This window comes from Prinia subflava, chromosome 12 (genome assembly GCF_021018805.1).
Source record: "Prinia subflava isolate CZ2003 ecotype Zambia chromosome 12, Cam_Psub_1.2, whole genome shotgun sequence".
NCBI classification, from domain to species: Eukaryota; Metazoa; Chordata; class Aves; order Passeriformes; family Cisticolidae; genus Prinia; species Prinia subflava.
In genome coordinates this window covers 21,216,194-21,244,008 of record NC_086258.1, presented here as the reverse complement: position 1 = coordinate 21,244,008, position 27,815 = coordinate 21,216,194, and the positions used below count along the sequence as shown (strand labels likewise).

Here is a 27,815-nt window from a genome sequence, read left to right as displayed (position 1 = left end):
ACCTGAGTGCTGCTGCAGCACTGCTGGCCTGATGCACTCAGGATTTCAGGACTTCAGGAGATCAGATCTTCCCCAGGGTCCAGACAAGCAACTCATTCTACAAACACAAGTCAAACAACCAGAGAGGAGTGGACTGAAACCGAAAACCAAAGTGGTGCCAACACCACAGAGACTTAATAAAACAAGGGAAGAGCTCAACAAAATATCAAAAGAAAAATCATGCATTAAGTATCAGTTTAATCATAGTCTGCATATCTGACCTTAAGTGTTTTCATCTCTAATTGGTAGTTTCTTCCCACATCTGCTTTTGTAGTGTTAGATGGCTCAAAAATAATTGCTTTTGCTTGTGTTGACATGACACCAGTGATCATTATTTGTGGGTATCACTGCCTGCTAACAGCCAACTTAGGGAATATTTCCAGTCCAGTGATAATTGAGTGCATTTATATCCTGTCCTTTTGTGATAGAAGGCATGAAAAAGAGGAATAGATGCAGCCAAACATGTGCTGGTACAAAGAATTCATAATTCAAATGAATATATCTGCCCAGGCCAGACAGAGACGCTGCGGAAGGGATTCACAGGTTGGAAAGAAACTTTGCAAATTAACTGTCAGCAGTCAGGTAACAAAACCTGAAAGAACACACGTGGTCAGAGTAACTGAGAGATGTGTCAGTTATCAGTAACAAGCCAATGTGGGCAATGTGAAACCCCTGCACACTGACCCTGCACGCTGACCCTTCACACTGACCCTGCACACTGACCATCCACACTGACCATCCACACTGACCCTGCACACTGACCCTGCACACTGACCCTGCACACTGACCCTGCACACTGACCATCCACAGTGACCCTGCACGCTGACCCTTCACACTGACCCTGCACACTGACCCTGCACACTGACCCTGCACACTGACCATCCACACTGACCATTCACACTGACCATCCACACTGACCATCCACACTGACCTTGCACACTGACCATCCACACTGACCTTGCACACTGACCATCCACAGTGACCATCCACACTGACCCTGCACACTGACCATCCACACTGACCCTGCACACTGACCATCCACACTGACCATCCACACTGACCCTGCACACTGACCATCCACACTGACCTTGCACACTGACCATCCACAGTGACCATCCACACTGACCCTGCACACTGACCCTGCACACTGACCCTGCACACTGACCCTGCACACTGACCATCCACACTGACCATCCACACTGACCATCCACACTGACCCTGCACACTGACCCTGCACACTGACCATCCACACTGACCATCCACACTGACCCTGCACACTGACCATCCACAGTGACCATCCACACTGACCATCCACACTGACCCTGCACACTGACCCAGCACACTGACCCTGCACACTGACCCAGCACACTGACCATCCACACTGACCATCCACACTGACCCTGCACACTGACCCTGCACACTGACCCAGCACACTGACCATCCACACTGACCATCCACACTGACCCTTCACACTGACCCTGCACACTGACCCTGCACACTGACCCTGCACACTGACCACCCCCCCTGTCCATCCCCCCTGTCCATTCCCCCTGTCCATCCCCTGCACTCTGCCTGTCCCACAGCCCCTCCTCTGTGCCGTTTCCCCTCTCGGGCAGGTGCTGCAGGCTGAGGGGGTGCCTGTGCAGGATCGTGGGAGCCCCAGGGGCTTTTCTTTGGGAGTTCAGTGCCAAGCCCCAGTGTGTGTGCACCTGGCAGAACATCTATCACAGACGTGAGTGTTGCCCTGGTAACCATCAGGAACAGCACCACATGTACACACAGCAGCACACGCTCCCCTCCCTGTGCTGGCAGACACTGGGGGCCCTGCCCCTGTCTGAAAGTGCCCCTCTCCTCCAGGCCCCCTCATCAATCACCTCCTGGAACTGAGAGAACTGCTGGTTCGTACAAAGTCTCGTTCTCTGGTGAGATCTCCTGGAGAACATTCCCTGTTTTCTCATCCCTGTGCCAGCCAGGCTGCACAGCCAGCAGTGCCTGGTGCTCACTGTGTGCGCTGGGGGACAGGGACAGAGAAGGGCACTGCTGTTCCCAGGCCAGGGGAAGGGAAGAGATGTGCTGCCTGGCCTGGGATTGGTGTCACAGAGTCACAGAACCATGGAAAGGTTTGGGATAGGAAGGGACCGCAAAACTCATCCAATTCCAGCTCCTTGCCATGGGCAGAGACTCCTTCCACTGTCCCAGGCTGCTCCAAGCCCTGTCCAGCCTGGCCTTGGATACTTCCAGGGGCAGCCCCAGCTGCTCTGGGCACCCTGTGCCAGGGCCTGCCCACCCTCACAGGGAACAATTCCTGCCCAATAGCCCATCTAAACCTATTCTCTTGTCCTGTCCCTCCATCCCTTGTCCCCAGTCCCTCTCCAGCTCTCCTGGAGCCCCTTCAGGCACTGGAAGGCCACAGTAAGTTCACTTCAGAGCAATCCTCTGGCTGAACAACCCCAATTCTCCCAGCCTTTCCTCCCAGCAGAGCTGCCCCATCCCTCTGATCATCCTGGTGCCCCTCTGGACCTGTGCTCCAGCTGACCCTGCTGGAGCAGAGGGGTTGGGCCAGACAATCTCCAGAGCTCCTTCCAACCCCAGCCATCCTGGGATTCCGTGATTTATGATACAGTGATGGATCTCACAGTTTTGCTCCAGGAGCTCCCTGGTATTCAATTTAACACATGAACCTGACTCAGTGAAGCAGCAACCTAGAAAAATGGAAAGATGCTCAAGAATTAAATTAACTCGATCACAAAGAGAGGGAAGTGACATTTTGGCTAATGGATGAAGACTACAATTAAATTGGGAATATCTAACGTCTGAACTCTTCCCTGCATCAGTGCATTCAAACATGCACTGAACAAACACACACAAATTTCTCTGTGTCTTTGCTATTAAGCTGATCAACCCCATTTGGTGACTGTGATGGCCACTGGATCAGCAAAAGGCAAACAGAGCAGACAGAGCTTGTGCTAACTCACAGCTGAGTGCAAAGCTCCTTCCCCCCTGCACAGGGGACACTGCAGGCAGCAGAGAAACCCCAGCCATGGGTAAGTGGCCATGGGAGAGCAGAGATCACAGAGCCACTGAGGCTGGAGACACCTCTGGCATCCTCCAGTCCCAACCCTCTGCTCAGAGCAGGTCAGGCAGTGCAGTGGCCCAGGAACGTGCCCAGGTGCCTTTCAGATGTGTCCAGGGATGGAAACATCACAAACTCTACAAGCAACTCCATCCAGTGTTTCACCATTCACATGGAAATATTGTATTTACATTTAAATGGAATTTCCTGCATTTCAAGTTGTCCTCATGGCTCCTTGTTCTGTCACCAGACACCACTGGGAAAGTCTGGTCTTTACTCCTCACCATCCAGGGTGATGGAACCATCTCTGCTCAAGGCTGAACAATCCCCAGCACTGCACAGAGCCTCACCAGAGAGCATCTCCAGGTGTGGGGCCCAGCTGTTCCTGCCCCCCAGAGCCACACCGAGCTCTGCCTGCACTTCCCAACGAGTGCTACCCCTTGCTTCAAGGCCCTCCAAGCCTCTGAACTGTTGTTAAGGAGACCCAGAGGCTGAAACTGCTATCAAGTGGGTTTTTGTGGAGCTCAGTGATCAAGCTCAGCTCTTCAGTGCCAATGACAGGAACAGAGCAGCTGCTGGGCTCAAGCTGGGCTCTTCCTGCAGCCCTCAGGTAACAAAGGCTCCTTTAAAGAGCTGCACTTGTGCCTCAGGGGCTCCTATTTTGCAGTTGGCCCATTTGTATTTGTAGAGAACAATTTTAGCTGTGGGCTTCATTCTTGCCTCGTCTGTCACCACCGTGTACCAGAGCTCAGCAAAGCTGAGCCCACCAGACAGGAACAAAACTGGTGCTGAAGGGGCAGGGAGCTGCTGGTCAGGCTCTGCCAGGGGGAGGGGGATCATCCTCCCATGGAAAAGAAGGATTGGGTGGCTTTCTGCTGTTCTCTCTCATAAAATGAGTAATTTATTAAAATCTTCATTTTCAGAGCAAGCTGAGAAACTTTTCCCAGGACAGACATGGATGCTTTTGTCTTTATTTTGCCTTTTCAGGAGGCAACAGGACTGAGAGGAAGTGGCCCTAGGACAGCCCTTCCCAGCACAGCAGTGCTCCTGCTCCTGTAATCCCATAAAAACCTCCCAGCTGCCTCCATACCCTTTAACTCCCACAAACCTAATCCCCCAACTCGTTAGTGCTCCAAGTACATGACTCTCATTATGTCTGATCCCAATCAAGGACCAGTAATGAGCCACACGTGGAAAAGCCACCCAGATGAGCCCCTCAAGTGTTTGTCCTGGGGAGCCTCTGTGTGAGAAGCTCTGCTCCACATGAGCTGAGCTGTTGGTCAGGGGATGGCAAAATGCAGAAGCAAAGCTAACAGCTGCTTTGTGTCTGCTCAAAAACAAATGAGAAGCCTGGGTATAACTGTGCTGTGGGTGGGATACAGCCTTCAAATAATGAGTTTAATTAATCTGGGTAAAATTACACTGAGATCTGCTCTGTCCTCTCTTTTATTATTAATGCAATGATCCACAAATCCTGTGCCGCTTTTGTAAATTGAGTCATCTGTGTCATTCCAGATCTTGTACAAACACTGCTGGAACTGCTTGTGAGGGCATTTTTCACCAAAACCTTGCAGAAAAGATTTTTCCAGATAAACCATGTGGCAAATATTGCTGTGATCCACCCCTGACAGTGAAGGCAGAATCCTCTGTGGGGACCCCTCCTCACTGACTCCCACTGGGATGAGTATGGGTGCTGATTTTGCCAAAGGTCAAATTTTCAGGCTTCAGAGGGTTCTTTGTCCAGCCTTCCACACCCCAGTTTGTCCAGGGGGTGTTTTCATGCTGTGGAAGTCTGCTGACCCTCAAGGAGTTTTGTCACACCAGGAGTTCTTGCCTGTTGATGCAGGGACACACCTTTAGCCCCTCAGGCTGCTCTTCCTCATGTTCCAGGGAGCTCCAGCCCCTGGGAGGAGCTGGGAACAAAAAGTGAGGTGCAGACCCAGGCTCTGGAGCTGAGCAGCCTGGCCAGTCTGGGTGACAATGCAGTCCCTGTTTTTGTGTCACTTCCCAAATGCTGGAACTGGAGCTGCCTGCCCCAAACCCCCGCTGGACGTGCCCAGAGAGCCAGGTGCCACCAAGACACCTCCAGCTCCTCCTAGGGCCCTCAGTGCTGATTGCTCAGGATTAGAAACAAAGGCAGAAAGAGCTCTGAGAGCTGTGTTGAGCCCCTCTTGCCTGCATCCTATTACTCCAAACTCAGCTCAGCACAGCACAGAACTGGAATATTTGCTTGTATGAAATGTTATCAGCTGTAAGAAATGGATTTGTAGAGGGTTCTCAAAGCCTGACTGAAAGCTCACACAGTCCTGTACATCTGTGTGCAAACTCTGAGATAAGGTGTGCTGACACAGAAAGGCCATGGGATAAAGAAGGTGTTGAGAGAAATGGAACTGGAAACAAGTTTCAAATGACAGCCTTGCAAACAGACCAGAGATTTTGGAGAATTAGAACTGTGAAAGATGCATTGTAGTAGGACTGTGTGGGGTAAAATAATCGGTGATTGGTGTTAGAAGTATCAGCAGCATTGTGTGGCAAAAGCTGATAGGCTGAAAAACATTTATAAGGTATTGTAACAAAGAAATAATTTGGCTTCTGATAGAATGGTGTTGGATTTTACATCTCTTGTGTCTCACCCCTCTATGAGATTGATACTGGAATAAAATCTTTAAAAACCTTCTCAGCTCCCCCATCTCTGTAGAGCTGGGTTTTTTCAACAATCACCTCTGTGACCACGCCAGAGGTGAGCCCAGGTGTCTGAGTGACCCTGACCCAGCAGTGGCTCCTGCAATCCTGTCCCCAGGGCCACTGGGGGACTGCTGAGCCTGCCCCAAGCAGCAGAGCACCCTGACCTAACCCAGCGGGATGGAGCTCCTCTCTCAGCTCAGGGGGAGCCTGCTCTGGGCCACCAGAGAGGGTCACACCTGGAGAACCAGCCAGCCCAACCATCAACACTGTTCTGTCAGAGAAATCTCATTAATGTAGCTCTTCTTATTTAATCACAGAATCATAAAATCATGGAATAGTTTGGATTGGAAGGGATCTTAAAAATCATCCAGTGCCACCCCTGCCATGGCAGGAACACCTTCCGCTGTCCCAGGCTGCTCCAAGCCCTGTCCAGCCTGGCCTTGGGCACTGCCAGGAATCCAGGGGCAGCCACAGCTGCTCTGGGCACCCTGTGCCAGGGCCTGCCCACTCTCCCAGGGTGGATTTCTTCTGATTTAGCCTTCAGTGTCTGTCTAACCTCTCACTGATTGCTCTGACCACCAGAGAGATGGCAATGGATGTAATAAAAACCCTTCAGGCCCCCAGTGCTTGTCTGTGAGCACTGAAACAGCACATGGAGACTGGCACTGCTGACAGATCCTGTACAGCAGCACACCAGCACTGGAGAAAATCACTTTTCACTCTGCATTACTGAATGGCTCAAAAAGCTGTGTATTCCCTTCTGCACCACCCCAAAGGCAGATGCCAGGATTGCAGCCCTCTGTATATTAAAAGCTCTAGAGAAGCTCAGCATTGTTTACCTCAAAGAGAGCTTGCACAAAAGAAAAAAAAAAGGGCAAAAATTAAGATCAAAATATCAGGGATATTTAATTTCAATTCATAACCAGGCCTGCGGGCTCACATCAGGACTCAGAGCTTTGTCTTAATCTAATTTTATGCAAACAATTCAGTGATAATAAAAGTTTATATAATCCACATCAAGGAAATCAGAGGGGTTCCCAAAACCTGTAATGAGAGCTGACATCACCGAGTGCACATCAGCAAACACAAACCCTCACTAAATGAGTGGCTCCAGAGAGCACTCGACAGAGACAGAGCTCCCTGCACACCTCAGCAGACTCTGAGGCATTCTGTGGGGTGGTGATGAGAGCTGGCAGCATTTCCCTGGTTTGGGATGCCCAGAGGAGCCAGCCCCACTGCAGTTTCCTCCCTGAGGGGCCCCTCCATGCCCTTTGAGGTGCAGGGGGAGTTCTGGGCAGAAAATGAATCCAGGGGCTCTCAGAACAGAGCTCTTCTGTTGGAGCCCTGGGCACTGAGAATTTCAGACTTTCTGTGCTCACAGGCACTGACCCCCAAGCAAACACTGCATTTGACCTGAGGCCGTGGAGAAGGCTCCCAAAATTGAGTGACAGCACTGGGATTGTGGGTGTGGAGTTTGAATAGAAGTGTGTGATATCACAGGGTGGAAAACTCAGAGTTTAAGGTTTTAGAATATAGTAATATATCTATAAAGCAAGATGGAGGTTTTAGGGCCTAGGCTAAGTCCTTTTTCACCTTCTTCTTCATGGGTCTGGTATTTTGTAATTGGGTAGAAAAATTCACATTGCGGGCCACAGGTCGTTGGTTATTGGGTTAAAAGTAAAAATAATATAGGTGTCATTTCATAATTGGACAGTTTATCCTTAAAAGGCCTTGTAGAGAGAGAAAGGGCCATTTTTAGTTTGTTAGCTACAAATGCTGTAGAACTCACAGTTTGTGAGACTGTAATATAGATAAGAATCAATAAACATTTGAGTCTGAACAAGAAACACTGTCTCGAATGTTTAATCCTGACCCTGGCAAAAAGAAAATAAAATGCAACAAGTAGTGCCCTGTGTGAGGATCAAGCTCACAACCTCCAGACTGTGAGACCCAACACTCTTCCTTCATTCATGGAGCAAATAAAGACATGAGAGGTGCAGAACAACCTCCTCTCGGAGGTCCCTGCACACCCCACAGACAGCTCCTGCAGGAGAAACCCAAACTGACAGAGCCTGATCACAGGGAGGGGGCTGCCTGGGACACACAGGTGACACCGTGTCCGTGTCCCCTGGCAGTCATGGCAGCCTGTCCTCATGGAGGGGACACCAAGCTGGGAGAAGGGCAGGACTGGCCCCTGACCCCATACCTGAAGGATGACCCAGTGACCCTCCTCTGCAGCCAGATCCAGAGCTTGTTCAGCCACCACCTCTTGGCCTTGTCCAAGGGAAACGTTGTGCAGGTTCCTGTGGTTGAAGGTGTAGCCCAGCTTCTTCCCTGGGGGGAAACAAGGAGGGAGCTCAGCACCCTGGCAGGGCTGGGCCAGCACAGCCAGAGCTCCCTCGTACCAAACCCTCACACGTGAGATATCACACTCCTGATAGCAGAGATGCCTTAAGTTTCGTGATTTCAGACCCTGTGCTGCCCAGGGGTGCAGCTCTGAGCTCACACTCAGGGTCACTCAGCTCTGCACACAGCAGGGACACAAAACAAATCCTTCTCCTGCTGCACACCAAGGACAGCTGGGACAAGTGTTCAGCCCAAAAGCACAAACAAGGGTGGCTGATGGGAGGAACAAGAAGGATGGGACTGCATCACCTGGAGCTGTAATTGGACAATGAAACCCCAAAATGCAAATGGACCAAAACTTATCAAAGACCTCATGACCCTTTGTCCATTTTGTGGCCATTTTGGGTTCATTTTGTGACCACTTTGTGCCCATTTTCGGTCCACCTTGGGTGCAGCCCTGGCCAGGCTCTTGTCCTGCCCAAGGTGTGTCCTAAAGGCCTTTCGATAAATCTCTGCTTTATTCTCCAGCTCTGTCCAGTCTCTGTTCCAGCTCAGCCTTCCCAAGGCATCATCAGTTCCCTGCTCTCATTCTCTTGGCTCTCACCCACTCCTTGCCCAAGTGCTCAAGCAGCAGCAGCTTCTCCCAAACCCTTTTAATTACAGTGCAGCATCCACATAAAGGCACCTTATTACGAAGTTCTTCTTGTTTAAAGAACATTATTCCCCTGCAACCTGGTGTAAAACTACATTCTACAGTGATAAGAAATTAAAAATCTTTTCCTGCTGATTAACCAGGCTTTGAACACCCACAGTGGGTGGGGAAAAGCCCCTGCAATGCAGGCTGGGTGCAGCAGCTTGGTTTGGAGAGGGCAGCTGGAATGAAATCCCTGTGAGCTTCCTCAAGCAAGGCCTCCCAGGTGTCTGGGGCCTGGAGAGCAGTAACTCCTCCAGGTTTCTCATGGAGCATCTTTGGATTTGCCTTCCTGTGGGCAGGCCCCAGTGGAGTCAACAAAGCCCACGGGAAGGGGAGGTTTGGGATCCCAATGTCTCTCCAGGGCTCACTGATATCCCTCTGCAGTGCTGGGAAGTGGAAATAACAACTGAGATTCATTTATTATTAATCACCTGCCTTGGGGTAGTGCCCTGGCTCTGTGATTTGCCCCATCCCTTCTCGAGTGGACCTTGAAGGCAGAGGCAGGGAACCCCAAAGCCCTGCATTCACTGCCCTGCTCTGAGGGAGGATGGCAGCTCTTTGTGCCCCTTCACGTGGTTTCTGATCATCCTTCAGCCTGCCCTGGTCTCTCTGGAGCATCCCAGTGGCTCAGGTAATTTCTGTGCTACTGGCTGGGTTTGGGATCTGTCGCCCACAGCAGAGCACACACACTGCTGCTCCTCTCACAGCAGAACCAGCTCTCCCTGCTGTGTGCTCCTCAGAAGAAAAACCCAGTTTGTGCTGCCTGAGAGAATAGCCCCATAAACATCCCCGGGATGGATTTGGCTCAGCCAGGGAGTCAGGACTCATCCCTGGGGATTGCCCACACTTATCTCTGCGTGTAGGTTTGCCTTCCTGCAGATGGTGCACCCTGAATTCCCAATTCCTGCTAAAAGCAGGCAAGTTTTAAAGAGAAACAAGGGAAAGATTTGTCTTGCAAGGCTTAGGAACCATCTCGTGGTACAAGACTGGAAACAGATGGCCATAAGGAGAACAAACCTCCAAACTCCAGCTCTCTGCTGAGCCTCACCACAGCTTCCCCTGGGACACAGCTCCCTACACATTTTAGAGTTTCCAGTTCTCTTTCCCACCATCTCTGGCTGCTGCCAGCTTTGAAAGCTGCTGATCTTCTCTGCCTTTAAGATCCACCACCTTGAGAGGCGAAGGGGCAAATCACAGAGCCAGGGCACTGCCCCAAGCCAGATAATTAATAATAAATGAATATCAGTAGTAATTTCCACTGCAGAGGGATATCAGTGAGCCTGCCCTGGCAGTGCCAGCCCTGCTCCCTCCTTGCTGGCTGCAGAAGGGAGGGGATGGGCACTCAGGGAGGGCACAAAGCCCTCCCAGCCCCTCAGTGTTTGCTGCAGGGCCCTCCCCATGACGCCAAGGAAAGGTCCCATGGGTGGGCAGCATCTGCAGGAAGCTGACTTCCATTCACAGGAATTATCTTGCACTTTAATAAAATCTAATGAAGGACAGAGAAAATATCAATAAGGAGCCAAGCCCAGCCCTGGTGAGGCAGCTGGAAGGCCAGTGCAGCTGCTCTGTGGCAATGATTTTATTTCATTACTTCTCTTTTTGCTTTTCCTTGCTGTAACTTTTCTGGCTGGCTAACCCCAGGTGCTCAGCTATGCTCAACTGTACAATTCCAATTAAACCACTCAGGGTGTGATTTTAGTGCTTCATTTCCCATACAAGGAAATAACAGGGAGAGACAGGATCACCAACATGGCTCCAAAGGGAAGCCAGGGACATCACAGGAGCTTCCTTTGGGGGTGTCGCTTCAATCTCCAGTAATGACACCTGGTTTGGGGGGCAGAAAGAGCCTGAAATGCAAAGCTAAGCCCAAGAATTCCCCAGAATGAGGTGCCTGTGGCTGAGGCTGCACAAAGTTTAACAGCTCAGACAGTTGCTCCTGGCAGTGTTGGTAAAGGCTCACTCAAACGGTATTTTGGGTGCATTGTGGAGAGGAAAAGAATGCACAAGTCATTGTTCTCCAGCCCTGGTCAGTGACAGCCTGGATGATGTTTTGTCCTGTTCAATCCCAAAGGTACCAGACTCCTCTGCTCCAGAGGGATGCTCAGGCTGAAAATGGGAATTTTTCCACAGTGGAGCCAAGACCCAGAGTAAATTCTGTACAAGGGCAGCCTTTGGTGCACAAGGGCATCAGTGCCTTCTCAAAGGAGGCATCTCACAGAAGGCCCTTTGGCTCTAGAGCCAGCTGACAGCTCCACAGCTGACCATCCACATGGAAATCAGCTCAGGAGGGATGGGAAGGAAAGCTGGAAACTTTGCCATAAAGCAGCAATCTGTTACAGGGAGCTGTTGCTTATTTTTAGTTATCATAAAATCATAGAAGAGCAGGTTGGAAGGGACCTCAAGGGTCCTCTGGTTCAACCTTTCTTGGCAACAAGCATCTGACAGCATGTGAGATATCTCTGACGTAAATTACAGGTTGTGCACAAACCCAGCTCGGAGATTGTTGCAGTGTGAACCACACTGGGAATCCAGGCAGTGAAAGAAAGAGACCAGTTTAATTTAAACTTAAGATGAAAATCCAAAAAACTTTAAGAAAAACAATAAAACCAAACCTAAATCCCATCGCATCCTCTCACAATTATCTATTTTTAACATATTACTTCATTATCTACAAAGAGATGAGGAAAAAAAACCTCCAAAGGAAACAGGCATGTTGTGCTAAGATAATAATGCAGCAGATAAATAGCCATGCTGTGGTGAGCCTAGAGACAGGATTTATTTACCATGTTTCTCCACATCCTTCAGTGGGTCCACTCCTGGGGACAGGATAAAAAACATTGGAGTTGCAGGCCCCGATTCCTCAAAGGTGGTTGCAAAATCCAGGGATCTCCCCACCACGTATTTGCTGCCCAGCTTTTCTTCTACAAAATCTCTGCCAGAGAGAAAAAAGACTTTTTGCCAGCTTGTTCAGAAAATGCAGATTTCCCTGCAAACAATCAATTCGTTATGATGGAATCCCAGAATTGCTGCGATAAGAGAAGATTATGAAGTGTGACCATTATCAAGCACCACCACGTTCACCATTAAACCATGTCCTCAAGTGTCCCTGGCACAGCTCTTCTGAGCACTTCCAGGGATGGTGCCAGGGTTTGATAATCTTCTGTGGGCCTGACATTGGTCTGAATTTAGGCTTCAGGCTCTGCCAGTGTCTGTGTGAAAGGCAGGTGAGCATCTTTCTCATGTTAGCCTGGGAAATCTTAACGAGGAATTCAAACAAACCTTGGGAAGTGAGAAACCATCCTCAGGTGGTGTTTTTCCAGCATGTTTACTGGAAAGAAATGTTTATAAAAGGTGTAGATGCTGAATAACCAATCACGTTCTTTGTACCGAACTACTCTATAAAAGTAGAATTTAGAAGAATAAAGTTTGCTCTCATCTTTATCATCATGGAGAGTCATGTTGTTATTTCTGTGCTGCCCGAAAATCGTAACAACACCCTTCAACTGGAAAAGTTTTCCATAATATTCAATCTAAATCTCTCCTCGTGCAATTGATGCTGTTTCCTCTGGTCCTGTCCCTGTTCCCTGGGAGCAGAGCCTGACCCCCTGGCTGTCCCCTCCTCATGCAGAGCCACAAGTTCCCCCTGGAAGTTCTGCAGGCTGAGCCCCTCAGCTCCCTCAGCCCCTCCTCATGTGACTCGTCCTGCAAGCAGTTTTCATTTTGATGATTCGAATGATTTAGAAACTGAAATTAGGAAAACGAGCATGAAATAACTATGGAGAGGATCTGAAGGCTGGGCTTCCAGGGCTGGCCCTCAGGAGCAGCGCCTGTCCCTCTGGACAGGGGTGGGGAGCCACAGGAGACACCAGTTCCTCACAAACAAAGGGAGAGCAGTGGGAGCTGCCAGCCCAAGGCTGCATTCAGAAGTAAAATACAAGCACTGGCTTGATTCTGACTCAGGAATCTCAGGGGAAAAGAAATAAGTTGAGGTACAAGATACAAGAGCCTGCCGCGTGTTTCGCAATCCGAGCATCATCGCAGAGGAAGCAGCAGCCCACAGAAAGTCCAGATGATTTCCACAATTGCTTTGATCTGGGGAGCTGAAAGGGAAGAGCTCTAAGAACGTCTGGAGCGTGGAGCCTTAGCATGAGAGTGACAAGGAAAACCACAAAGGAGTGAACAGGAATGGCTCAGCTCCACAGCAGCTGCTGGAACAGAGCGCGGTGCGTGGAGAATGTTCTGGCTGGATTCCCCCAGGGTGAGCTCCTGACATCACTGCTTTACACAAAGAGAGACACTGAACACTGATTCAAAGGTAGCAATTTTATATTCAAACCCCAGGAATGCTGCTGGAGCTCAGATGGATTACTCAGGCCTTTTGAAGGCAGCCAAATTCTTTCTAAGAGAGCTGAGAACCTCCTTCAAGGACTGGTGAAAGGCAGCTGGAATAGAAATGCCGGAAGGATTGCAAAAAAAAAAGAAAGCTCCCACATTTTTGGTACCTCTCCCAAGTAGATTTTTCTGTTCAGAGTTAAGATTTGCTAAATTGCTGCTGGAAAGGTTCAGGTCACAAAATTGAACCAAGTCCATCAGATCCAAGGTCACAACACTCTTCTTTCCCCTCACATCTCAGCTCTTTCAAACAGTGCCTTGGGGACTCAGGAACACAAGGTCCTACAAGAAGCTTTTTGCTGATGTTCCTCAATAAGATTGAAAGAAGAAATGGATATTTACAGGGGAAAATCCTTCTTCAGGAAATCACAGCTGTTGGTGCCCTGCTGGCCCTGGGGCTCTAAGGAGTGACTCAGGGCTCCTCCTGATGACTCATTAGGCCCAGGGAATGAACCAGACTGGGCAAACATCCCCAGGGATCTGCCAGGAAGAGTGGCTGGAACACCCAACTTCCCAGGGCCTGTACAGGGCTGGATCATCTGAAATCCCAAAGAAATCCTGCACCATCATCAGGGAGCAGGTACACATGAGGTGGGACACAAAGGGCCTTACAGCTTTCTGAACAGCAGCTGGGAATGAGGCTGGGATATTCCAGGGCACCTAAAACCCTGGCTGGGCTACAATACTATTGCTAAAATGCAGCCACAGACTGGTCAGGGTCCCCAGAGACACGGGAAGGTTTGGAGTGGTCATGATGTCCATGGTCACCAGTGAGATGTTTAATGCTGGCACACTGAGATATTGATAACTCAGTTGTATTTCAGGAGGAGTCCCCAGATTTCTGGGGAAGGCTCAGTGAACTCTAACTGTTTGGACTTTGAGATAAAAACCAAAACAAAACAATACAAAAACCTATTTAAATACTCCTGTGCAAACAGAAAAGCTTGACGTGCCCACATCCTAAAAATATCCCGCAATGCTTTTGAACTTGGATTCCCTTTTCATAAAAGAGAGGCAGGAAAGGGGCTGAGATTTGAAGTTCCTGTTATTTCTGAGCCATGTGAGTAAGAAAGAAATGAATTATAGTTGCATAAATGAAATATGCACCTAAAATTTCAAGAGTTTATTTTACTCAAGCTAAACAACAACAGGAAAAGGAATATTTTCAGGTGAGAGACACATGCAGGATCCAGCCATAAGAGTAAGAAATGAAAAAAGATGGATTAGTATCAGTAATATGCTAAACTATAGTATTTATTCTAATAAAAAATAACAGTGACCACGGGGAGAATTCACTCAGTCTTATCTGTATTTTTCTGTGAATCTTGAAGCATGAACAGATGTAGTTCATACACTGAGTAGAACACCCTGCTGTGTTCACCTCAGGTGGTGCAGGAATATAAACTACTGGAGAAACAGAAGCATGAGAGACATCACAGAAATGTCAAAACAGTGGCCACAGAAGGGAAAACCAAGTCCTCATGGAGTGAAAGACCTTTAGTTTGTCCTGGAACGAGGTGGTTGCTTTTGCAAACTTCAGGAAGTTTAGCCTCGCCCAGTTACCTTCACTACATAATTTACAGCTACAACTTTCAGAACCAGCAGCACATAAATTTTGTATTTTACAGGGAAAAAAACAAAAAAACAAAAAAAACCCAACCTCTAAACCTCTATAAGACTTTCCTTTACTTCTGCTCTTTATTCTGGTGTCTAAGAAGAAGTCCAAACTGATCTAGTAACTAAAATGGATGTTGCTGAACTCGGACTGCAGCAGATGTGTTAACAGCTGTATGGTGATGCTCATTTCTGTCTTGGCAGGTGTGCCCCTCACCCAGTGCTGGTTACACTGCTCCGCCCCTGCTGCTGACACTGAGCTTTGATCCCACTAAGCAAGGAATTCCACTTAAACCCAACGTGTTGATTGCCTGGCAGAGTTCAGAGATCAACGAACCACAAAACAGTTTGGGCTGGAAGAGACCTTAAAGATCAGCCCATTCTACCCCTGCCATGGCAGGGACACCTTCCACTGTCCCAGGCTGCTCCAAGCCCCAATGTCCAACCTGGCCTTGGACATTCCATGGATACAGGGGCAGCCACAGCTGCTCTGGGCACCTGTGCCAGGGCCTGCCCACCCTCAGTTCATTCAAGACCCCTTGATAGGAAACCACACTGCAGAACTCACATCCTCAAGATGTCCTGACATTCACAGACCTGAGCACATCCCTGAATTCCTCCTGCCCCCACCCAGCCCAGCCCAGCCCTGGCGCTGCCCCGGCCCCACCTGACGGCGCAGGGGACGCGGTCGGGCCGCAGGGCCCTCAGGATGCACAGGCGCTGCAGGGCCGACTTGTTCTTCCAGTCCTGGGGGAACCTCTCCCTCTCAGGGCACTCAGACTCAACAAACTTCTTCCACCGCTTTGCAGACCCTTCAATATCCCGATCCAGGTTTCTGAATTCCTCCATGGACGAGAGAGCCTGGAAAAATTCAAGGGGATGCCTTCAGTTTTCTCTTCCCTGTATTTCAGACCCTGTGCTGCCCAGGGTGCAGCTCTGAGCTCACACTCAGGGTCACTCAGCTCTGCACACAGCAGGGACACAAAACAAATCCTTTTCTGCTGCACACCAAGGACAGCTGGGACAAGTGTTCAGCCCAAAAGCACAAACAAGGGTGGCTGAAGGGAGGAACAAGAAGGATGGGACTGCATCACCTGGAGCTGGAATGGGACAATTAAACCCCAATATGCAAATGGACCAAAACTTATCAAAGTGTGAGACCTCGTGACTATTTGCCCATTTTGTGACCATTTTGGGTCCACCTTTGGGTGTAGCCCTGGCCAGGCTCTTGTCCTGCCCAAGGTGTACTCTTAAAGACCTTTTAATAAGTATCTCCTTTATTCTCCAGCTCTGTCCAGTCTCTATTCCACATCAGCCTTCCCATCAAAGAAAGTTCAAGAACAATCCTATGTACTCCTGATCTACTGACTCCTCATGCTTTGCTCCACCAGGGAGCTGGACTTTGGCAACCACAGCCAGAAACCCATCAGGACCAGATTTTGTCTGTTCTCCTTGGAAGGGACAGTCCAGGGAAGGATGAAAGATTTTGGCATCAACCAGTTCATTACCCAAAAAGGGAAGCATTCTGCTCTCCTGTTTGGAAAAATCTCAGTGAGACTGCTAATGCCAGTTACCCCAGAAACGACTGGTTTAGATGAGAGCTGGAAATTTGGAGCCCATGTCTGATAGGAGAGTACACTGCTGGCATTCCCAGGAGCTGCATGGTCTCCTCACTGACTCCACAGACACGAGGAGAACTGTGCAGCAAAACCCACAGCAGCTGCTGAAAAAATGTGCTGGACAAACACTCAGACATGCCATGCTCACCAAAGTTCTTTTTTAATGGGATTTCACAGTTGGAATATTAATTCCAACAGAAGCACAGGATGGTTTGGGTTGGAAGGGACCTTGAAGCCCCTTACCATGGTGATAATCGTGATAAAAATCAAATCATGTGGTTTGTTCTTGCCAAATGCACACCAAGATGAACTTCTTGGTGCTACGAGTCTGTAGCAAGGACAGGCAGCTGAAGAATGCCCCAAAAAAACAGCCCAGCAAGGCATTAAATAAATTAAAATTACAACGAAAATGTAGTTGGATTCTGTAGCTAGAAAGTGGCAACTGTAAATGTTATGCAGACAAGAGAAGAGTCCAAATTCTCTTTCACGCAAGTGGAGGCAGCACACATTGCAAAGCTCATAAAGTTCTTCTGGATCCAAGCAAAATTCTTACTGAAACAAACATCTTCATTTTGCATAATCTGGAGCTGTGAGCAGCTGAACATGAAATGGAAAAAAAACCAGAGCAGCAAACATGAGAAACTGAAATTCCCAGGAATGATGCCACAAATTCTGACCTGCCAAGCCCTGGTCCTTGCAGCAATAAATGTACTCAGTGCACCTCTCATGGCTGTGCGTAATACAATGGCAAATGTTGAATTTGGGGAATTCTCAGTGCAAGTGCTTACATAAAACATCTTCTCACTGTTGACTTTTGACGTGATTTACTTAAAATATCACTTCAGAACTTTGGCTGCTGCTGCTTCAAGAAGTCTCTTGGCTGATGTTAACGAGGGAGACTGAAAAATTGCTTTTTTCTGACTAAATGACAGACATGTAATCAGGAATGATGGTTTCCCTCTCTCCCAGAACAACGTATTGCAGAATCACAAAAGCTCTAATTTCAAATAAAAACTCTGTCTTATATAAATTAACACTAAAATTTTCATTAGTCAACAACGTTGATAGCACTTATTAGGAGTGATGGTATTAATGGGAGATGCTTCTATTTAAAAACCAGTGGAGTGAAAGCTCTCTCAATCAGTAACCTTTCTGTGAAAAATAATTGATTTTCAATACCCCTGTTGTGAATTTTTCTAAGAAACTTAGTCCAGCACTAACAGATTCCTGTTCCCAGGCAGGAGTGGTACATTGGGGCAGCAGATGGGAACTGCACACCAACCTGTGCAGGGTATCTATTTTTGTCCACATAATGAAAAGTACTTTTATCATTTAGAGTTGTCATGGAAATTGAGAGAGACAAAAAATATTGGTCAAAATAGAAAATGATCCAAAGGGCTGCAGGACTCGAGCTCTTCTCTTTGCAGCCCACGCTGTGATCACCTCTGGTGGCTGGAAACAGGAGGGGCTTGAGTTTATAGCTCAAAATGAGATTTTTTTCAGCAAAACAGGGCTCTTCATACCATGCCAGGGAGAGGATCCACCATCTTCTCAGAGAAAGTATTTTCTCATTCACTGAGTCACAGACAAGTTGCTTGATCAGTCCAGGTTTCTCTGACAGCTCCTCCTCTCAGCAGCAGCAGCATTACTGTGGAGCTGGAGCATCAGCAGCTCCGTGGGGTTCACACATTCCCAGGTGCAGAGCTGTGAGAAATGGATTTGTAGAGAATTCCCAAAGCCTGACAGAACGCTCACACAGTCCTGTACATCTGTGTGCAGACTCTGAGATGAGCTGTGCTGACTGAGAAAGGCCATGGGACAGGACAGACACTGCTGAGAGAGAAATGGAACTGGAAACAAGTTTCAAATGGTGGCCTTGCAAACAGACCAGAGATTTTGTAGAATTAGAACTATGAAAGGTGCATTGTAGTAGGCGGTATTTTTAGATGATTGGCTTTAAGGCATTAGCAGCATTGTGTGGCAAAAATTGATGGGCCAAAAAAACACTTATAATGTCTTGTAATTAGGAAATAGTTTGGCTTCTGATTGTGATGGTGTGAATTGTAACATCTGTACCATCTCACCCTTCTCATGAGACTGAAAACGGAATAAAAGTCTTTAAAACACCTCTCAGGACCCCCATGTCTAGGTCAGGAAAAGGGTTTGTCCAACACAGAGCTCTCCCATTCCCCACAGCTGCAGGAAACACAGCAAGGGTCAGGCACTGCTTGAAGGACAGGAATCCTGGCTGCCACCACAGAGCCTGGGAGGGCTCTCCACACACAGCCAAGGATCTGAGGGATCCTTGTGGGGACAATGTCTGGGGGCACAGGGAGGACACTCAGGGAGGAGAGGAAACCCCCAGAATCCAGAGGAGCCTTTGGAAAAGAGAACAGCTCCAAGAGGCTGCTGTCACTGCTGCTGCACAGGAGTTATCTCCTGGTGCCAGACAAAGCACTGCAAGTTCTGGACATTTATTAGAGGGAACACTTGCTCTGATCACAAAAGGCAACTGTTGTAAGGAAACCATCTGCTCAAACTGGCCTCAAGTTTAGGTGTTGCTTTATAAGATGTTATAAAACCCTAAAAAAACCCAACCACATATATTAGCACCATGTTTTCTTCCCCTCAGTTCCAAAAGGAAATAATCTTAAAAAAAAAAACCACGATTGTTCTGCATTTTAAAGTATTTCTATAATTTGAAAAACCCCTTCTCAGAGTCACCTGGCTAGAGAACAGCTCTGGGGCAAGGCAGGACAAAATCACCTCATTGCTGTGCCCTGCACTGACACAAACAGGGTGGAAATAAAACAGACCCAGTAAAGGCAGAGCTGCCAGAACCCTCCTAACACCCAGTTACCCAGCAGCCATGAGACTGCGTTTTAAAAGACAGAAGGAAATCAAAATAAATGAATTTGAGGGGTTTTGTAAAAGCTATCGTTATCTTTTGAGGCTTCAGATTATATCTGATTTTTACTTCTAGTTTTTACTTATATATCTTGCTTTTCTTTAAAAAAAAAGTGTGCCTCTGCTTTAAAAAATTATGTTCTGTAGGGAACACACTGAACATCAAACATCTCTCTATAAAAATCACACAACCTGACAACACTGGAAAGAAATGATATTTAATATTCTCCCATATGTAATAATCTGGGAGATGATTAAATTCTGATGATTAGTCATGATTTCACTTGCAGAATTAAGGAGCTGTGGAACTTATGAATTGAGTTATACAGTTTTTAAGCAGAGATCCACAAAGGTTCCTCGGTGTCTGTCCATGGGCTTGTGGGTGAATTTTGTGGTGGGCTTTGGTGACCAAGGTGGGATTCAGGAGAAGGCTGGACTCGAGGATCTTGAAGATCTTTTCCAGCCTTAAAGATTCTACAATTCTGTGATCCCCCAAGCATTTTGTAAAGGTCTTACACTTACAATGCTCATATAAGTTCCAGCAAACATTCATAATTCCTTTCTTTCATTTCCTGCAGCTGGCCCAGGAGTCTTTAGGAAAACCAGCATCCCCACAGCTGGAAAATGACAGCTCCTGGAGGAATGGCAAAGCCAGACCTGCACCTGGCTTCAATTGATAGATTGGATAGCTCAGGAAAAAGACGTATAGGCAGATGAATTGCTCCATTTAAATACTACTGTTAACTAGAGGAATTAATGTAGCAGAAGATGAATTATTTACAATCTCTCCCATCCTAGGTTTGGGGTTGTATTATTCATACACTGAAGGTGTTATTTTCTGTTTAGCTGCCCTACCTGAATAATTTAACTCATAAGAAAAATCTCTACCAAAGGGGAAAATAAAGATTTGATGGGGGTTTGCCAAGCTTCAATCACCTTTCAACACAAAAATGTTGTTTTAACCCTCCTTATTTCTTTCATAGAAGCTGACTGACAAGCTCAAGGCACTGTATGCCCCTGTCTCCCTTCAAACTCCTCCTTACTGCTTCCACATTTTAATGGGGACAGAAGGTGTGCAGAGCCTCAACACAGCACTGTACAAACTCTCCCTGTGTATCTGCAGGGTCCCAGGGCATCACAATATGCAGGGTGGACACCACAAGCAGTCTGATGAGTGATGGGTTGGATCTTGCCACCATTCCTTAGAATATTTCCAGGGAAATATTGCAAATTAGGCAACAATGGCTTCAGCACTCATCTCCTTCCTACCAGTAGGTCCTTAGAGCCAGCTCCACTTGATGGGAAAGGTCAGTAACAGAAATGAGACTTAGTCACAATCTTTGTATTCTCATTGCTTACAATCACCCACCATGCTTCCCTCATTCTGCCTGAGATGTTTCCCAGATGGGTTCACGTTGACATTTTCTCTCATTTAAAAAAAAAAAAAAAAATGTTGTTCAAGTGGGTTTGAGAATGGGCCTTGCAAAGTCAGGCTCTTCTCCCAAGCCATACTTTCCATCTTTTCTCTTCACTCTTGGCTGCCTCTCAGCAAATCAGGGACACACAGCCAGAAGCTGGGTGTGGGTTCCCGAGGGCAGCTGAATGGTGGCACTTGTGTATTTCTGAAAACTTTCCTGGATTTGGTTGTTATAAATCCCAGATGGGCCAACGCACAGCAAAACTGAAAGAGAAAACACATCCCACTGTCTGTGAGAGTTCAGCTGTCCCAGCTGACCCCTGCTGGAAAGCTCTCCAGGTCCGTGTTTCTGTCCTGATAAGTGGATACAGATGGAGGGATTCATCTCCTGATGAGAATTCTCCCAGCTCCTCACTGTGACAGTCTCACTCGAGGTTTTATGGTGGCACCAGAGCAGGACTGGCCTCAAGAACAGGCAGAGAGGGAATAAGCTGCAGGGTTGTGTCACTGTAGGACACGAAATAAACTACACTGACCCCGTGAGTTCTCAGAAGGCTAGAAAAAAAAGCAGTTTATTCAAAATGCGATTTTTTAATACACTATTTAGGAGACCAATGTGATTGGATGGGCAAGGTTAACACCTCTTCAACCACATTAGTTAAACCAGAGTGCCATCAAGAAGTCCCTCTTCTAAAAGGAATGAATAACATAGATACAGTTAACAAAATATCTCTTTTTGTTTACAGCAAATCGCCTGGAAAAGAAATTTCACAAACCAAAACATCTCAGACGTGAAGTCAGGGCTACAGAGCTCCTGGCAGAGCTGGGGCACCCAGCCCCGAGCTCCTCCCCAGCCCTGGGCACAGCCTTGGTCCAAGAACCTCGGGGATGGAAGCTGCAGCACTCGGTGCCAGCCCTGCCCTGTGCCACAGAGACCTTCCACTGCCTGCTGGGAATACTTCCTGCATATTTCTTCTCTTTACTGACACAGGAGCCAACTGCTTTTTCCCTGCCAGAGGACAGAGAGAAGATCATCCAGGAGATCAGACCCTCCTGGCCTCTCAGTCTTGAGGTCCTCAGGCATAACTTTTCCCCTTTCCCTCTCCTCAGTCTCTTCTCACAGCTGTGCTTTCAGGTGTCTCACACTTCTTACCACTCCCCTCTGTCCTGTCCCCAAAGGCCCACACCTTGGCATGCAACCCTCAAAGATCACCCCAGACTGCAGCCGAGCCTTGGCCAGCTCTGAGGGAAGGGCAGAGGGTGGCCCCAGGGCTCCTGCTGCGGTGCTGGGCTCACATGGTGGGGATAAACCACAGGCCATGAGAGCCTCCAAAAAGGCCATCTCAGGTTCCCTGAACGAGGGAAAGCTCTGTTTTTACCCCCAGGGTTCCAGAGGTCACTGCCAGTCCAAGTCGAGCTGAGCTCTGGGTCTGCAATCTCCACAGCTCCTCATGTGAACCACCACAGCCAGGGAAAGGAAACAGGGAGAGGGCTCTGTCACACAGTGAGGAGCTCCAACAGGTCCTTTATCACTGAATCAGAGAATTGTTTAGGTTAAAAAGGACCTCTAAGATCACCAGGTTCTCAAATGCCACATCCACATGGCTGTTCCCTCTCCTGTCCCTGTTCCCTGGGAGCACAGCCCGACCCCCCCGGCTGTCCCCTCCTGTCAGGAGTTGTGCAGAGCCACAGGTCACCCCTGAGCCTCCTTTTCTCCAGGCTGAGCCCCTTTCCCAGCTCCCTCAGCAGCTCCAGCCCCTTCCCAGCTCCATTCCCTTCCCTGGACACGCTCCAGCCCCTCAATGTCCTTCCTGTCCTGAGTGTCCCAGAGCTGCCCCAGCACTGGAGGTGCCCCAGGCAGTGCCAGCACAGGGGACGGGCACTGCCCTGGCCCTGCTGCCATAGCCCAGGTGCCACTGGCCTCTTGCCCACCTAGGCACACCTGGATTCACATGCAGCCTCTGTCTCCAGCACCCCCAGGGCCTTTCCCAGTTTTCCAGCCCCTCTGCCCCAGCCTGGGGTTGGTGAGACCCAAGGGCAGGATGAAGCCATTACTTCCCTTTCCTTCCATTTAGAGGGTAAAGAGGCATTTACACTCCAAACGCTCTGCTGACAGCAGGCTTTGTGTCAGGGCGGATTGAAAGGGTAAGACAGAGGCTGTGGAGCATCCAGAAAAACTCAATTTCCACTCTGCAATCAAACCGACAAAGTGCGTCCTTAAATATTTGATGCGATGGCAATCTCTGCCATATTTCAGATAAGCATCAGATCGTTAGCCAGCAGGTTAGCAAAGAAAAGGGGGGAAAAAAAGGTAAAACCTTCTCAAGTAGCATTTCTGTGAGACATTGGGAATATTTCTCTGAGACTTGATACAGAGGACAGAAGAATGTCCTTAGGAAACTTCTAGATGAGAGCAGATAAATGCCCATTGAAGTGTCACAATCAATGTTTTCTATCAGAGATACTCTAAAAGGCTGTACCTCTGAAGAACTGAGTTAATGGAAGATATTTAATTAAGACTAGGATCTTCTGGCATAATAATAATTCTGAATGTAGAAGGGAAACTGTGAGCTGCGAGCCTTTCCTGTCTGACCAGGCTGATCAAAGGACATTGCATATGCACAGAGAGCACAATGTATGCAGCAGATTGTGCCACAATGAATCTTGGAAAAGAATGAAAACTTTCCTCATCTAAGAAGTGCAAGAAGTGAAAGTTGGAAGAGAGATTTTTGTTCTTTTGTCCAAAAAAAAAAAAAATCCAGTTTTCTTAAATGCAAAATACATCATTCAGTATTTTATTTCCTAAGCCACATACGCAATCTTATCATCTGCATTCTGCAAAATTATAAATATGGAGTTAATATACGACTTTGTCTAGGGCTGTTCTCCTCCTCGAAAGCTGAATTCGGTATTTAGAGCTCATTATTCAACATCACATTTATTAAACAATGCCCTTTCAGTGGCGTTTTCATATCTACATAATGAAAATTCTTCCTCTTCAGAACAAGATGAGGGAAATGATTGGGATAAGGAGTAATCCAAGCTGGCCAGGTGTACTCCTGCTGTGCATTAACTCGCTGCACTTATCCCGTGGGACACATCTGCATTCAGCACTGAAGAGGCACTGCAGGAAGCATCACAAAGGAAATCAGGCTGGGGAAATGCTCTGGGAATGCTGCTGGGGACGGCTGGACACGGGGACAGCCACGTGCACCACGGGGAGCCAGGGGAGCTGGAGCTGGGAGAACCTGGCAGCTGGGCTGGGGGCCCAGTGACCCCTCCAGAACAACCCTCACCTCCTCCTGGTTTTGGTTTTGGCCAAGGCAACCCGTTACATTGTATCCCAAAACCCAAGGAAATGTTTCCAAGTAAGGAAAAGGGTTTCAGTTCTACCTCAAGACTTTTAAGGAAGAAAAACCAGAATCTTCCATGCCCTTCTGACCATGGTTGGCTCAGTGCCAGGACAGCGGCACCTACTGGGTCTTGGAAATGTGTCTCAAAACCTGTAGCTGTTTCTATTAGCGGTTTGCCAAAAGAATCCTCCTTGATTGTTGTGAATTTAAGAATGAGCACAAGGCCCCTCAGTGTTGGAATTCTGGAAACCGAGAATTTTGGGTTTTAGCATACAGTAGTATATGTGAAGCAATATGGAGGGTCTTGGGCATTGTATAAGTCCTTCTTCTTCACCTTCTTCTTCCTTCTTCTTCATGGTTTTGGGTGTTTCTTTCTAATTGGGAGAGAAAGGTCCCTACTGCGGGCCTTGGGTGGTCATTATTGGGTCAAAAGTATAAATAATATAGATGTCACCTTGGGTGATTATGGCTTAAATAACCTTGGAAAGAGTTAAAGGGACTCCATTATAGCTGCATTCTCTAACTTGCTAGCTAGAGCTCAGGGCTCGTGAGTTTGTAAATAGATAAGAAATAATAAATTCTGAGTCTGAACATGAACTGCGACTCCCGGGTATTAATCCCAAACTTGGTAGAAAAAGAAGCCAGAACAATCACACCTGGGTGCTTTTCAGTGTGTCTTAGCAGATGCAAAGGGGTTTCCCTGCACTGTCCATGGCTTCTGTTTTGTTTTGCATTGTTTGTTATATTCTCTTTAATTGAAATTTTGTATTTTAATTGTAATTTTCTCTTTAATCAAAAACCTTTTGCTTTTCAAAACACATCTGATCAGCCATCTCCCAAATTATTTTAAGCCATTTCTGTGAGGTGCTGGATGCCCTCAGAGTGTACTGAACCCTCGTGGAGCTAAAAACATCTGGCTGGGTGAGAATTTCAATGGCAACCCTGGCACAACCACGAGGGCACAGCCACTGGCTCCAGCAGCAGTGGTGAGGCTGGAGAAGAGCCCAGCTTGCCCAGGGGATGCTCAGGTGGTCTTTGCCAGGCACACACCCAGTGCTCTACTGCACCCCTGGCAGCACCAGCCTGGCGTGGGCAGAGGGTGTGACCCTGCCACGTGTGAGGCTGTGCCTGAGCCACTGATGGGCACAGGGTCTAAACTCGGACCTAAACCCACAGGGCTGCTCCAGAGTGAGGCTGGGGCAGACCCTGGGCAGGAGGAGTTTCTGCCTGTGGGTCTCAGAGCCCGGCACAGCAAGGGGAAGGTGCTTCTCCCTCCCTGCAGGCCTGCTCCTCAATCTGTGCCTCTAGGAGGGGGCCAGGCACAGCTCAGGGTGAGCCACACAATTTGCCAGTGTCCTGCTGGCTCAGCTTTGGCTTTGGTGAACTCTCCTGCTCCCAGGAAATGGCTGGGCATGGCCCAGGGCAGGCCACTGCAGGGCTGCCCATGGGAGGGGAGGTCAGGGGAGTTTCACTGTGTGCAGTCAGGAGCTGCCAGGGCAGCAAACAACTGCTGGCTCATCTCACTGGTTAATCTGGATACAGTCTGAAAGACCAAGCAACCCTAAACCCAAATGAGATCCTTTCAATCTCATGCTCAGCTTCTCTGAGCTGCCTACCCTTGCCCTGGGGATAACCAAGAACAGCTCAACAGGGCAACCTGGGCTTCACACAGGGTTCAAAGGACCAGAGAGCATCAACTCAGGTGAATTCAGAGAACACTCACCCTCCAGAGAACAACCTCTGCATGGATTCTGCGTTAATTCAATCTCACAAGGAGAATTCCCAAATGGCATTTGCACCTGGCTGTGGCCACAGCTCCAGCAGCAGCTCTGAGGTGTGTCCACACATTTACTGGCGAGGAAACCACCAGCCAAGCCAGCAGAAATGTGCCAGCTGTGCATGGACACAGAAAATGTTTCCAGAAGTACCAACAGAAATAATAAGTTTCACAGCAGACACTGGGAACACAGAGGGGGAGAATGGTACAACAGGCTGCAATAAAGGAAATTGAAAAGAGACAGAAAACCTCATTATAGGAGCAAAAGAACACTTTTGCCTTCTCAAGGGATCACTGCTAAGCCCCTGCAAATGAGAGGCCTTAGGACTGAAATGACCAGCTCCACTGAGCACCAAAGGCAGGCACTCAGCAAAAGCACAGCTTTAATTAGATGACAAAATTCTGTCCCCTTGCTGCTCTCAGGTAACCCTCAGTAACCCAGAGGCAGGATTGGCACCAAGGCAATGACTGTGCCCTTTGCTAACATCTCCCCTGCTCCAGAGCCAAGCAAAGCTCCTCCATGGGGGCTCCACAGGTACCATTCCCTCCCACACGTCTGACTGATGAACAGAATCAAGCCAAGCTCAGAGCAGCTTTTCTCAGCCTTTAGCTTGAATTCAATTTCTGTTTCAGCTTTAAAAAAGCAGCAAAGAGCCCGAAATGTTTCTATTTTCCCACATCTATCAGCAGATATAATAAAAGCTATTACCTTTCCCTACAAACAACATCATTCTGGCCAGGGCTGTGGGTTTCTTCATCCAGAGGTGAATACCAACCTCCCCTGGCACACAGGTTACAGCAAAAGGCTCTGTGAAACTTTGTGCTGAACTTGAAACAAGCTGGGAAACTAAATCATAAATGAGTGTTTCCTAAATGAGATGCTCCAGCACCATGAGCTGCAAACAACCACGCAGCTGCAAAGGATTATTGGCCTCTATATATTATTAATCAAGCCCCAACAATAAATAATAAGTCAAGCCACACAAGGCCAGTTGCATGCCCAGAGCCCTCAACATTTAATGAGGTTTCCTTGGAAGTTAATGTGCCCAAAGTGGGAGGCTCAGAACGGGCCACAAATATCAATATTGATTTCTTTTGGCACTGTCTTGGCCAGAACCCCTTGGCAAAAGGAGTCCTTTGGGCTGGAACATTTGCAATGTTTCTGTGAAAAATCAGCAGAATGCTAAATTTCACTTTGAATTCGAAATATAAATCTGAAGTGTACTTTGCTCAAGCTTTGTTGAAGAAACAATTTATTATAGCATTTAATCTTCTTGATATAAGAAAAGGAGATTTTAGCCTGCTAATAAGCTGTGTGGAAGCCATGACTAATTAACCTAATTATAGCAGTCTGTGACAAAATATGATTTTCCTAAACCCATGCCTCAAGTAACTAGAATTGCCAAAACCTCAAAGGCTAATAAACCAACAGACATCAACACAAACACTAATAAAAGTTGACACCAACCATATTATTTATAGTAAAATCAATACTACAGTCAACACAAAAGACAATCTGAAGGGTATTCAGTGTCTGATAATGCAGAATTCACTATCAGAAAGTCCTGAAATTCATAAAATTAGTGCAGATTACTGGGCAGTGACTCTTGGAGATGCAGGCTGAGGTGTGCAGCACACCTGGAAACCTTCCCGTGCAGAGCAGCACAGTGGGGATCACAGCTCCCACTAAGCCACAAACCCTCTTCAGCGGGGAAGAGGAAGGTGAGTGGGAAGGGCTCATCTGGAAGACAACCACACAGGGAACAGGAAAAGCCCATTTCAGCCACATGGAGCAGGACTGGCAGCACAGGAGGGGTCACCTCACAAGGAAAACTCGCTGCAAACCCAGCAGCTGTTTGTTTGGAGGGTGTATCACCTGCAGGCAGGTGGCAAAAGCAT

The 27,815-nt window shown here is 48.0% G+C and overlaps 1 protein-coding gene across 2 annotated transcripts in view; it reads right to left on the bottom strand.

Moving 5' to 3' along the window:
• Positions 1 to 27,815, bottom strand: part of DNAH9 (dynein axonemal heavy chain 9) — a 126,122-nt gene that overhangs the window by 28,044 nt on the left and 70,263 nt on the right. For both annotated transcript variants that reach the window (XM_063409389.1, XM_063409390.1), the window contains exons 28-30: positions 15,511 to 15,704; positions 11,621 to 11,769; positions 8,004 to 8,131 (exon numbers count right to left, since the gene is read on the bottom strand). In XM_063409389.1, coding sequence (XP_063265459.1) covers positions 8,004 to 8,131; positions 11,621 to 11,769; positions 15,511 to 15,704 — 471 coding nt within the window. The remainder of the gene's footprint in view (positions 1 to 8,003; positions 8,132 to 11,620; positions 11,770 to 15,510; positions 15,705 to 27,815) is intronic.